The sequence below is a fragment of the Protopterus annectens genome, chromosome 3.part1 (genome assembly GCF_019279795.1).
Source record: "Protopterus annectens isolate FY-2018-M chromosome 3.part1, PAN1.0, whole genome shotgun sequence".
NCBI lineage: Eukaryota > Metazoa > Chordata > Ceratodontiformes > Protopteridae > Protopterus > Protopterus annectens.
Genome location: NC_056732.1, coordinates 1,326,993,607 through 1,327,007,033, shown reverse-complemented (window position 1 = coordinate 1,327,007,033; position 13,427 = coordinate 1,326,993,607). Strand labels below are relative to the sequence as shown.

The 13,427-nt window shown below is 39.1% G+C and overlaps 1 protein-coding gene across 1 annotated transcript in view; it reads left to right on the top strand.

Annotated features, from left to right (window-relative positions):
• Nucleotides 1–1,971: 1,971 nt before the first annotated feature.
• The window catches only part of MPPE1 (metallophosphoesterase 1), a 1,333,952-nt gene continuing 1,322,496 nt past the window's right edge, over nucleotides 1,972–13,427 (top strand). Inside the window, exon 1 of the mRNA XM_044067363.1 lies at nucleotides 1,972–2,732. Coding sequence (XP_043923298.1) covers nucleotides 2,446–2,732 — 287 coding nt within the window. The 5' untranslated portion in view covers nucleotides 1,972–2,445. The remainder of the gene's footprint in view (nucleotides 2,733–13,427) is intronic.

The window sequence follows — 13,427 nt, the reverse complement described above, 5'->3', positions numbered from 1 at the left end:
GTCGTAGGTACGCTAAGAATGATGCAGCTGTTCAACAACCCAGTAGTAAGAATGTTACCGGATGCAGATTCTGAACTTAATAAAAATTCACCTTTGTACAGTTTGACGACCACTTACACAGTTTACAAGATACTTATGCTTTAAACGTTTAGGAATAAACATGTAACACAAACGACAGCAAAATATAAATTGCGCAGATAACGTAGAAAATCGTATATGAGATACCTCATACATCTCAACCTTGAGGAAAGAATCAGGGGCAAAAACTTTAAGAATACAGAAACAAAAAATAGGAGCACGTTATTACTTAACTCGTACAAACTACTAACTAAGGATCCTACCAAATGACGCAAAATGTGGCCATTCTACAAAACCTTGTGCAGGTGAAAAATATGTCCTATGTGCACATATGATACAATGAACGAGCAACCTAGAAATCTCAGAAAGTACGGTAATCCAGAAGCATGTTAACATGCCTTTTCTGAAGGAAATGCCGTCTGAAACTCAAATGTATGTCATTACTTAATGACGTTAATCTTCAGTACTTTACCAGGACTCTCAAAACATACGAGAACATTTGGCAGGTTACTTATTCAGGCATAACGGGAAAGCTCAGTGTCACTCAAATGTGCGCTGACCTGCCAATCATTATGCACACGCCCTAACCTGCGCAGTACCGCCCGCGAGGTACTACCCTGTTAGATAACTATTTGTACACAGGAGCCTGCAGCGAGTATTCTACAATTTCTAGAATCTAGGTCTTATTCTAATTTACATTGTTTATACTAAAGACAAAAATGCATATGTAATTTTACCACAGAAAACAATTTAACTGTCTGGAGGCAGATACCTTGTTTCTTTTCTTTTTATAAAAACGGAAAGATCAGCCGTTTTCGTGTACTTCTAAGATACATTATTAAGAAAATTCCTTTGATTAGTCTAACCTTTTGCTAATGGTCAGATTTTATATCGCCCTGGATGTAAAAAAAAAAAATATTCTGACATTATTTAAATGGAAATAGGAAATCCAAGTGAGGCAGTAAACGCTGGTTCTCAGAATGACTCCAATACGTGACAAGTACTCAGCAAAAACAAAACTGAATGTTACGCGAATTTTCCTGAGTGAATTTCAGAAAAAAATACCTGACAGACGGCATTCCTAGACTGACATAAAAGTAGAGTTACATATGTGCACGTGTAGTCAGAGTAAAAATATGGACGATAAGAAACATTTCATACTAAGAAGACGTGGCTACAGTACTTGCTGAAGTTATTCGCGGCCAGCTCTTCCTTCCCACCCGCCGTAACGAAGTAGTAAGCTACTGTGGACAGTTAGCAGTGTTAGCGTTGACCACTGCTAATCTGGTGTTCCACCAATTATAAAAGGAAACGAAAATCCGGCTCTGACCGCCTGCTTCACTTAGCAAATGTATAAAAAAATCCCTTCTTTCTGGGTGCGATAATGAAAATCAAGATGGCATAAGCTAATTTTTTAATAAAATAGTCTTTGTGCTGCTCCAGCATAGCACCTCTATCACTTAAAAAAATAAGTAAAATAAGTTAAAAAAACCCAGCACCGTCTCTATCACTTCGGCTTTAAGCAACACAAGCTAGTCAGAAGCAAAACATAAAAGAGCATTTTCTGGGGGGGTGCTGATGACGTTACGAGTGGGCGGGGAAACAACAATGCAGAGTTTTAGTCCGATTTTCGTAACGTTTGGATCGCTAATCTTAAATTCAATATTTACGTCTGTAACCCATCCATCCATCCGCAACCTATTTTTGCACATATGACGGCAAAAATTACATTTATTGCAATGACCTGCATGGGTTGTCTCAGCAGAAAGAAGGAAGACAACTGATGCACAGGATGCCTCTCAACCTTTTAGACAAAGAAATGTTGACAATGCCCAACATAATGGTGGGACAAAAGCTTTGCCAAAATAGGAACATATTTCAAATATTGCTCTTATAAACTTAGAAAGTAGCTAGAATAATAGATTTTGTATTAAAATACATTTTCTAAAGGATATTAAGTCTTAAACTCAAATGTATTATTTAGTAATTTAATATCTCAGAGCATCGCAGTGATTTGCCAGAAAACCACAAATTGGGTTTACAAAGCCACAAATTGAATGAGGATCAGACTGAAACTTTGAGGCAAAAATCTGGACATTCTGCAAAAATCTGTACGGTTGAAGAGGTATGCAGAGGAATGTTGTCGTACGGGTCTAGCACGCGCGAATAGCAGGTATTACGGCTTCAAAACTGTTATTATAGACGCGACTTTCAGAATGACTAGCGAAGTAGGGTATTACTGTACTGGGTGCATTTTCTGCGTACTACGATAGTGGTGGTGATGCTGTGCGTACTGAAAGGACAGATTCAATAGCAAGACCTGGTGGACCAGTATCCTTGAGTAGGAAGGGCCCTTTGTACTTTAGAATGGCTTTGCAGCGATTCCGGTGCTTGGCTATGGGGAGACACTATTCTAGGACAGCAGCAGGACATTTTCTACTGAAGCTGGGGTGTGCTGTGGCCTGCGTTTTCTTGTTTTGCGAATTTTTGGTTTATTACACTGTAATATATCAGTGCAGGTGGCCTGAGTTGAAGTTACCAGAGCATAATGAACGCAAGCCATCTACACCGTCCACTGCTCTGAAAGCGGTATTTTTGGCAGACACTCACCTCCTAGGTAGAATTAAGGGGCATTGGTTTGACAAACTAAGAAGGTAAGGCTTAACTTGTTTTTATTATTATTGGTGTATAATGAAAGATTAACGATGGGTTTATTTATTTATTTATTGACATTTGTTTACTGGGAAAGTTCGACGGGCACAGGTGCCTTTTTTCAGCTGAGACCCGGTAAGAAAACTTCAAGTTGCCATAGTTAATGCAGTCAATGTAAATTTTACAGTAACACATTTTCAATGCGGTTTCAGTGAATATATTAGTATGATAGTATAATAAAGTTTATTGTAATACAATAGAGGGAGCTATTAGAGGAAGTAAGCAAGTTTTGAGTGGCAGCAGAGAGGTAGTGATGGACATAGCTCTCAACCTTCCATGTCCAAAATGAGGAACACTAGCCCTCATAATGTGGAACAAATGGGCAAAATGTGGAACACATACTAATAGCTTACTAACAACTTCAACTAGGAAGGTCCTAGGATGGTTAAAATATGCTGGTTTTACATGTAAAGAAGATCTTTTAATGAAGTAATATGATTCATTTCTATTTACAATGGATTTCACTTAAAAAATTCCTAACACTGAATGTGTGACAGAGTCTTTCAATGTGGAACTTTCAGGAACTTCGAGGAACATGAACTTTTTAAGACCCCAAATTGAGGTACGTTCCTTGTAATGAGGTACACTTGAGAGGTATGGTGATGGAATAATAATTTTGTTGTGCTAATCAGAAATAGGTGTAGTTTAAGAAGTACAATAAACTGTGGTATTAGAAGGGGATACGCAGGTTAAATGATTTAGTGTTTTAAAGGCATGTGTAAGAAAGGCAATGAAGGTTGTTAGAGAGCTACATCCCAGAGGAGGAGCATGGATAAGCCAGGAGGCAGACCGGAAGCCTTTTAGTAGTAGTTCGAAAAGATGAAGGTGTGATATAGACTTGCTTGATGTAGGAGTCTTATTTCGGGGGCTAGCTACATTGTTGGAATAGAGACTGACCCCTCTTTGGGGTTTGTAGATGGTAAGCTTTTTTTTAAATTGTTTGACTGAAGCGGTGGTTTGGAAGATAGTATTGGCGTAGGGGTCTAATTACTGGGTAGGCGGGTGGGTGGTCTGGATGATTTCATTGGTTAAGATGAGCCGACTGTAAGACAGGTGGTGAGGAAACTCAAGCCAGTTAGATGTTTTTAGCGCTAAACAGTGTTGGGGTATGGTAAGTTTTGTTGCAGGTGAATCTGGCAACTTTATTATGGCAATGTTCAAGTTTAGAACTAAGTGAGGCTTGTTGGTTGGTCATAATAGGGGCTCAGAGGAGCCAGAGGCTGTTGAAGACTGGGAGGCGGAGGGTGACAGGGGCACATAGTGGGCAATTTTTTAAAAACTACTACCTCAACATAGGTTCACTTGGAGGACATTTTAAACTTAACCAGTTTCCCTTTTGGTGCCAGACTTAATGTTTCCTGATTGGTCTTACCCTCCCCATGGCTGATAATTGTATATTAGCTGTAGTGAGAATAACTGCGATCATACAATAGATAATTTGAGGTGACCCATGTAAGGGATGTAGCTTTTAGGAACTGCCTCCATCCATTAGTTGCATGAAGGGCAATCCTGTGGTGCATTTCGTATTACCCATTCTTAGACCCAATTTGCAGGGATGAGCTTTGTTTTACTTGACTGGAGAGTCTGTTTTGGAACAGTGGCATCCTCACTGATATATATCCGTCTCTCCACACCATTCTGTTCAGATACCTGGACTGAGTATTTCTGATGCCGGCTGGCTTGCTGATGTTCAGTATGCCCATCAGTATTGGGTTGGAGGATGCCTTGTATGCCAGACACAGGTCACCTCTTAGCACTCTGTAGGATACAGAGTATAGTGATAAGGCATTGAGGTGGTCCGTGCAAGTCCTATTGTTTAGGACTTGTATCCTTTTAGCAAGGTATCTCTGTAGGCATTCCAGTTGTTATATGTGTCTGGATAGACATATGCCAAAGTGGGCATTATACAAAATGATTGACCTAATGAGGTCTTCGTAAAGGGGGGGGGGGGCACTAACATTTTTAGATCTAGTTGCAATCAGTTTTCTTCATAAGCTGTGCAATATAGAAAGACTTTCTTATGACAATGGTCACTTGTTGGCTGAATATTAGGTCACTGTCCACATAAGTTCCCAAATCCCTAATAACTGGGTCAACTCTCGGGAGGGGGGGTATTGCCAATTAGGTAGTTCCCTGGTGTAGATGACTTCCCAAAGGATACAGTAATGTATTTTTTAGAGTTTAGTTTCAGTTCATGATTATGTTGCCAGTTATTGTTTGGGACAAACCTACCTAAATGATGGTTAAGTCATTTGGGGGTCCAGTAACTGCTCCTAGCTTGCAGTCATCTCAAACTTAGTCAGACAAAGTCCATTGCTATTTGCTTTTACTTCCCAGAAGTACAGTGGATATAAAAAGTGTACACACCCCTGTTAAAATGCCAGGTTTTTGCGATATAAAAAATGAGACCACAATAAATCATTTAAAAACTTTTCCCACCTTTAATGTGACCTATAACCTATACAGTTCAATTGAAAAACAAACAAATCTGTTAGGGGAAAATATAAAATATAAAAAAACGTACAATAAGCTGGTTGCATAAGTATGCACACACTAAAACTAATACTTTGTTGAAGCACCTTTTGATTTAATTACAGCATTCAATCTTCTTGGGTAGGAGTCTGTTAACATGGCACAGCTTGACTTGGCAATATTTGCCCACTCTTCCTTGCAAAAGCGTTCCAAATCTGTCACATTGTGAGAGCATCTCTTGTGCACAGCCCTCTTCAGGTCACCCAACAGATTTTGTATTGGATTTAGGTCTGGGCTCTGGCTGGGCCATTCCAAAACTTTAATTTTCTTCTGGTGAAGCCATTCTTTTGTTGATTTGGATGTATGCTTGGGGTCATTGTCGTGTTAAAAGGTGAAATTCCTCTTTATCTTCAGCTTTCTAGCAGATGCCTGAAGGGTTTGGGCCAAAAGTGACTGGTATTTGGAACTGTTCTTAATTCCCTCCACCTCCACCTTGACTGAAGCTCCAGTTCCAGCTGAAGAAAAGCAACCCCAAAGCATGACAGTGCCAACACCATGTTTCACCGTGAGGATGGTGTTCTTTTGGTAATACAAAGTGTTTTTTATGCGCCAAACGTACCTTTTGGAATTGTGGCCAAAAAGTTCAACCTTGGTCTCATCAGACCATAAGACATTTTTCCACATGCTTTTGGGAGACTTGATGTATTGTTTTGCAAATTTTAGCTGGCCTGGATATTTTTCTGTGTAAGAAAAGGCTTCCGTCTTGCAACCCTATCTCATAGCCCATACATATGGAGAATAAGGGAGATTGTTTTCACATGTAGTACACAACCAATACTAGCCAGATATTCCTGCAGTTCCTTCAGTGTTGCTGTAGGTCTCTTTGCAGCCTCCCTGACCAGTTTTCGTCTTGTCTTTTCATCAGTTTTGGAGGGACATCCAGTTCTTTGCAACGTCACTGTTGTCTCATATTTTCTTCACTTTTTGATGACTGCCTTCACTGTGTTCCATGGTATATCCAATGCTGTGGAAAGTTTTTTTGTGTCCTTCTCCTGACTGCTAGGGGCCTTTCAACAATGAGATCCCTTTGGTGCTTTGCAAGGTCTCTGCGAACCATGGCTTTTGCTGTAGCAGGCAACTGAGTAAATGTCAGGGAAATCATACTAGGACAGCTGAACTTTATTTGGGGTTAATCAGAGTCTCTTTAATTGATGGCAGGTGTGTACCCAAGAAGACTGAATACTGTAATTAAATCAAAAGGTGCTTCAACAAAGTATTAGTTTAAGGGTGTGCACACTTATGCAACTAGCTTATTGTATGTTTTTAATTTTTTATATTTATCCCCCTAACAGATTTGTTTGTTTTTCAATTGAATTGTACAGGTTATAGGTCACATTAAAGGTGGGAAAAGTTTTGAAATGATTTGTTGTGGTCTCATTTTTTTATATCACAAAAACCTGGCATTTTAACAGAGGTATGTACACTTTTTGTATCCACTGTAGATGCCAAACAGGTAAAGTCTCAGCATCAAACCCTGGGGGACTCCATTAGTGATTGGTGTCTTTCTATAGTTAGCCTTCCCTATTTTGACCTCCTGCATCCTGTGAGCCAGTGAGCAGTCCAGCTTTTCTACTATACCTGAGTAGGGAATTGTGTTAAAAGGCTTAGCCATGTCAAGGTGATGCGATGCGAACTGTTTTACCTTCATCCATTGCTTTGGTGACAAGAGTAAAGCTTAAAATATGCCTATGATTTTGAGCCTTTCACACTCTTTCTCCCTGATTCTTACCTTAAACGGTTGAGAGACCAGAGCATACATTTGACTGTCCCTGATTTTGTGTCATGTTTTCTGTCTGCTCCTCACAAGATTTGCGGTTTTCTGGCAAATTTGTGATGCTTTCAAAACTTAAATAATTATAGATATTGGAATTTCAGACTTCTAGACTTCATATTCTTCAGAAAATGCATGTTAATGCAAAACCTGTTATTGTAGTGACTAAGTGTATAAGAACAATGTTATAAAGTACTTAAACTCTGTCCCTAATTCTGGACCTTTGACCTTTTTCCTGACCCATTACGTTTTTCAGCTTTATCCGTTGAGCTATGAGGTTTTGAGGTAAAAGTAAGAGCTGTGAACAAAAGTGGTTTACCACTTTCATGGTCATCCTGCTACATTTTTTTTTTCATTTGTTCAATTAAATAAAACAGAAGTGCAACAAAACTGGGCAACTTGAAAAATAATAATAAATAATCTAAATTAAGGTTTAAAGTCAGGCAAAAAGCTTTAACTTTTTTATAAGCAGAATAAAAAAAATCATATAGTATTTTTATTGTGCTTTTAAATAAGTTAATGTTTCTTGCATGACTTTAAAAATCTAACAAAACTGTGGTGAACTTGCAGTAATGAAAAATGAGGAAAAAACAGAAGACTTAAGGCAAGAAAGAAATTGTATTAACTTCTTCTGAAAACGCAGTGGCAGCAGAGTCAAAGTTATTCCAGTTTCCTGACTGCATTAAATCTTATTTTATCATCACCATCATCATTGTTGTCTTCATTGGTATTTTTACTGTTGTTACTTCATAAATGACTGCCCAGAATGTACCTGGGTGGGCTGCTGCCACTTCAGTTGAAGTCCACAATTGACAGAACTGCACTGGCATGTTCAACAATGTAACCATTATTAATTAACAGTAATTAACAGTGAAAACCTTAAACTGTCAGAAGTTGGAATGAAAAAACAAAGTGTCAGCTACACAAAATAATAAGCATTTCTTTCCAACTTCCGATAGTTTATAGTAAATAACAGTGCAAAATACCAGAGCCGGATCATGGTCAAATGAGGCCCTACGCAGGGTAATAGATCGGGCCCCCCCCCAGAACAGCCCCTCCTGCAGCAACTCCCTATCCCCCCTCCCCACAACAGCCCTCTCCCTAGCCATTCCAGTGTTCCATTACTTGGCTGTTTCTCCCCAATTACCATAAACACTGTTCAAACCTGTCAGTGTGCATACTCTTTTCTTATTTACTTCTCAGTGATTACAGATAGATAAAATAGCACAAACACTAATAGCTATTTGCTAAACAAACAACACTGTTTTACAGTGAAAACAAACTTAGCATAAGCAATAAGCTTCTTTGCCTTTGAAACTCACATTCATTGAAACGGCATGAAAACATACATTCAAAAAATGCATCTGGTCAGTGGAGGATTAAGTTCAATCTGTGGTAAAGGACAATTGTAAAATTATTACTGGTAGTAGTGAGTTGCAAGTAGTTTTGGGAAATGTTCCTAATTTTGTATACAAGAAGGTCAGCACTATTAAGAGTTTACTGGAGAAGGATGATAACAGAATGTCTCTCCCTCATTCGGATAGACCTAAGGGTATGTACAAATGCTTTAGCTGCAGTGTTTGCAGATACATTCATGAGGGACCTTATGTTAGTTTGTCACATCTGAGTCGTACTATTTCTGTACCAGGGAGATTTAATTGCAACACTACCAATGTGATATATATTGCTCTGTGTTCTGGATGTCCAGCCTTCTATATTGGCATGACTACCAGACAACTAAATAAGTGGATAAAGGAACACTGTTATGCTATTAGAAGTAAAGATGAAAATAATGCCCTATACAGACACTGTTTGTTATGATTTATGTAAGAAATTTTCTTTTTCTATTGTTGGACACATAGACAAGGACTTGAGAGGTGGTAACATGAAAAACTTGGTAGAAAGGAGAGAGACTCTGTGGCAATTAAGGTTAGGAGCAGACAGCCCTCCTGGGCTTAATGACGCTGTCAGCATATAATGTTTTTTATCGTTGGGGAAAATAGTTATATAAAGGTGGATTTGGTACCCCCCTTTGACTGTTTTTTAGTTTAATTTAAGAGTTACATTTTATTGTTTAATTGTTTTATTGAATTGATGTAATTAAAGATCCAGTGGGCATGTATGTGTGAAGGATGTATATATTTCTACATGGAAGTTTTACTAAAGTTTGTATTTCTGAAGACGTCTGACTGACGAAAGCGTGGATTAAACTGTTTTACACTCATTTTTGAGTCTGTTCTCTGTTGCCTTCAGTGTTTTTTAGTTCTTGTTTTTTTTCTACACTTCTTCTTCTTCTTCTTTCGGCTGCTCCTGTTAGGGGTCACCACAGCAGATCAAATGTTTCCATTTCTTCCTGTCCTCTGCATCTTGCTCGGTCACACCAACCACCTGCATGTCCTCTCTTACCTCATCCATAAACCTTATCTTAGGTTTCCCTCTTTTCCTGTTGCCTGGCAGCTTCATCCTTAGCATCTTTTTCCCAATATACTCTGCATCCCTCCTCAGCACATGTCCAAACCAACGTAATCTTGCCTCTCTGGCTTTGTCTCCAAACCTTCCAACCTGGGCTGACCCTCTAATATACTTATTCCTAATCCTGTCCATCCTCGTCACACCCATTGCAAATCTTAACATTTTCAGCTCTGCCACGTCATGCTCTGACTCCTGCCTTTTTGTCAGTGCCACTATCTCCAACCCATATAACATAGCTGGTCTCACTACCCTCTTGTAGACCTTCCCTTTCACTCTTACTGGTACTCGTCTGTCACAAATCACTCCTGACACTCTTCTCCACCCACTCCATCCTGCCTGTACTCTCTCCTTCACCTCTCTTCCGCACTCACCATTACTCTGAACTGTTGATCCCAAGTACTTAAACTCATCCACCTTTGCCACCTCTACTCCCTGCATCCTCACCATTCCTCTATCCTCCCTCTCATTCACACACATATATTCTGTCTTAGCCCTGCTGACCTTCATTCCTCTTCTCTCTAGAGCATATCTCCACCTCTCCAGGGTCTACTCCACCTGTTCCGTACTCTCACTGCAGATCACAATGTCATCTGCAAACATCATAGTCCATGGGGACTCCTGTCTGATCTCATCTGTCAACCTGTCCATCACCATTGCAAATAAGAAAGGGCTCAGAGCTGGTCCTTGATGTAATCCCACCTCCACCTTAAACGCATCCATCACTCCCACCGCAGACCTCACCGCCGTCACACTACCCTCGTACATATCATGTACCACTCTTACATACTTCTCTGACACTCCCGACTTTCTCATACAATACCACAACTCCTCTCTAGGCACCCTGTCATATGCTTTCTCTAAATCCAAAAAGACACAATGCAACTCCTTCTGACCTTCTCTGTACTTCTCCATCAACACTCTCAGAGCAAACATTGCATCTGTAGTTCTCTTTCCTGGCATGAAACTATACTGCTGATCACTAATTATCACCTCCCTTCTTAACCTAACTTCCACTACTCTTTCCCATAACTTCATGCTGTGACTGATCAGTTTAATCCCTCTGTAGTTATGTTTTTTTTTTTTTGGTTGGAGGATTAAGTTTACCTTTGGGCTGTTTTCAAACCACAGGCTCCTTGCACACATTTTTGGGGCCATGCATACATGTATATGTTCTTTGAGTCACCTTCCTGAATGTATTAAATTATATTCCTTGTATAAATACAGCACCACTTGTTGGAATGTGTTTTAAATTTGTAGTTTTGAACATTCTTTCAGTAAACATTGAAACAAAATGTATGAACCAATAATGACAAAATTACCCATTTCAGAAAATTTCAACCATAGAAGGCCACTCAAACGTCTGTGATTACAATCCACTAATATCACTCAATAAGTACAAACCGCAGAAGTAAAAGTCATCTGAATAATTCCAAATTAAATAGATCTGTAAGTAATAAAGTGGTTGCTGCTGGCAAACAACTTTACATTTCAATGTTTCATCTACAAATTCAGTGCCTGCTGCACTTGAAGAATTAATTGCCTGTGTTACATAAAACAATTGTAAGCTGGTAATATTGCAATAAAGAATGACTGACAAACCAACAAGTTCAGAGTTACTAGGTATCTCATACAAAGGAGGACACACTTATGAGTGTAGAAACCCATCCCAATTTAAATGCACTGAGTAATCAGCAATTGAAAGGGCACTGCAATATCATCACTCCAGCTGCATGGTGTGGGAGTAGAATCCACAGCCTTCCGCACCAAAGGCAATTCTGCTACTAATACTGCTTTCAAATTCTACAGCACAAACAGTGACTGCCATTTGATAAACAAAACAGTTCCACATTGAAAACAGACTTAGCATGACCAACATTAAACTTTTCCCTTGGTAGTTACAATTCCATGGAAATGAACTGAAACTCATAATCTGTTGAAAATGCACTGAAACTCATAATTCCCTGAAAATGTACTGAAACTCAAACTCATGATTCCATCAACAGTTTGGTAGTTAGTGTAGAGGATTTAGGCTCTTGACTACTTCTCAACTGTACAGATTTTTGAAGAATGTCCAGATTTTTGCCTAATATTTTTGGTCTGTTTTCTCATAAACTTGTGATTTTCTGAGAAATCACAGGAAAATCATTGAACGGTGAAGTCAGAAATTAGTGACAGACATTTGAGTTTCAGACTTCATACCCCTTGTGAAGAGATTACACGCTGTCATCTGTGCTGGCATGTCTGGCGGAGGTTTTGTGCATCATTTCAGATTAACCTGTGTATTATATGCCAGCATGACTAGCTAAGATATTGTAAATAAGTTCTTACATGTTGATTGGTAGTCTGTACAGGATGTTTAAAGAGTTGCACGGTGTTCTTTTACATTTCTAACTGTGCATGATTGTGAAGGAGATTCTAAATGCAGGCTGTCTCAGAGTCAACTGATCTACAGATGATGTCATTGGAATGTTTCCAGTTGCTTTGTGTTTACTTTCAGAGAGTGAAAGACAGGAAGGAACTTTAATAAACAGCTGTCTGTTGATTTTCAAACAGTGAAATGAAAATAAGAACTGAAGCAGTTAAGACAACCTACCTTATAAAAGAGCCTGCTGAAGGCAGTTGAGTTCAGTTTATAGTTGTTGAGTGTAGCTGAGTTCAGTCCATAGTTCAGTTCACAGTTGAGTTTGTAGTTTTGAGTTCATAGTTCACAGTTGTACTGAGCAGTGGATGCCAAAAGGACTCACCAAGAACTGTAAGCATGCCTTTGCTCTGTTGTAATACTTTGTTTAGATCAGCGAAGTATTCTTTAGTCAGATAGAAAATTATAGTTAATTAGAGATTTTGTAAATGCTGGATTTCTATCCTTCAGTATTAATTTCATTTCCTTGTAATTTAATTCTGTTTGTTTATTGAAATTATTGCTTTAAATTTTAATCATTTTGCTTATTATTAAATATTTGTATTATCTTACGTTGTGGCTGGTTATTCAGTGAATTCCTTATTGATTTCAGCTTATACTTGCTTTGATAATTCCTGGGCCACTCCGAAAGCCTGGCTGCTTTAGGTCATATGCTACCATTTGTTTTGATATCTGGTTTTAATAATTGGAAACCCCTTTGAAAGGGAATGTAAATGCTCTGCTTGGTGGCTGCATTTTACCATATCATTTGGGGAAAGGGACACAGCTGGAAATCTGTGTCAGGCTTTCTCATTTAAGTGTGAGTGTATCAGAGATCTTAAACTGGCACACATTGCTCTGGAGTGTGTAATAAGGAGTTACATTAGGGGTGGACAGAAGTGTACAGTCCAGTCCCAGGTTATAGAACATGTTCCTGTTATGCTCTTAGGGGAAATTTTGAAATATTAGCGTTGTCGCCTCACAGTAAGACGTTGTCCTGTTCGATTCTCAGCTAAAGCGTCTTCTATGTGGAGACATGCGTGAATGGGCGTACCTTTGTTGAAGGTTGTGTGTCAGAGCTGGCAACTTGGCATGTAAAAATCTACTGCCAATCATTAGCGGACCGGAGTTCCGCTGTGGCGGCCTCTAACCTGGAAAAGCCGAAAGACACAACAACTCCTTGTAAGTGACAGTCTCACATTGGAGTCAGTAATGAGGATTGAAGTTCCTTAGTTACTGACCCAGGATAGTAGGGGACATCACATTATTAGTTGCTGTTCGGTGGGATATTAACAGGATGTCACACCCTCTCAGAAAATATATGCTAACACAAAATCTGTCATTCTATCAACTTTCTAAGTTTATAAGAGCAATATTTAAAAAGTGTTCCTATTTTTGGGCCTTTGCCCCCCCCCCCCCATTATTTATGGCTTTGTCCAGATTTCTTGCTGTAAGAGGTTGAGA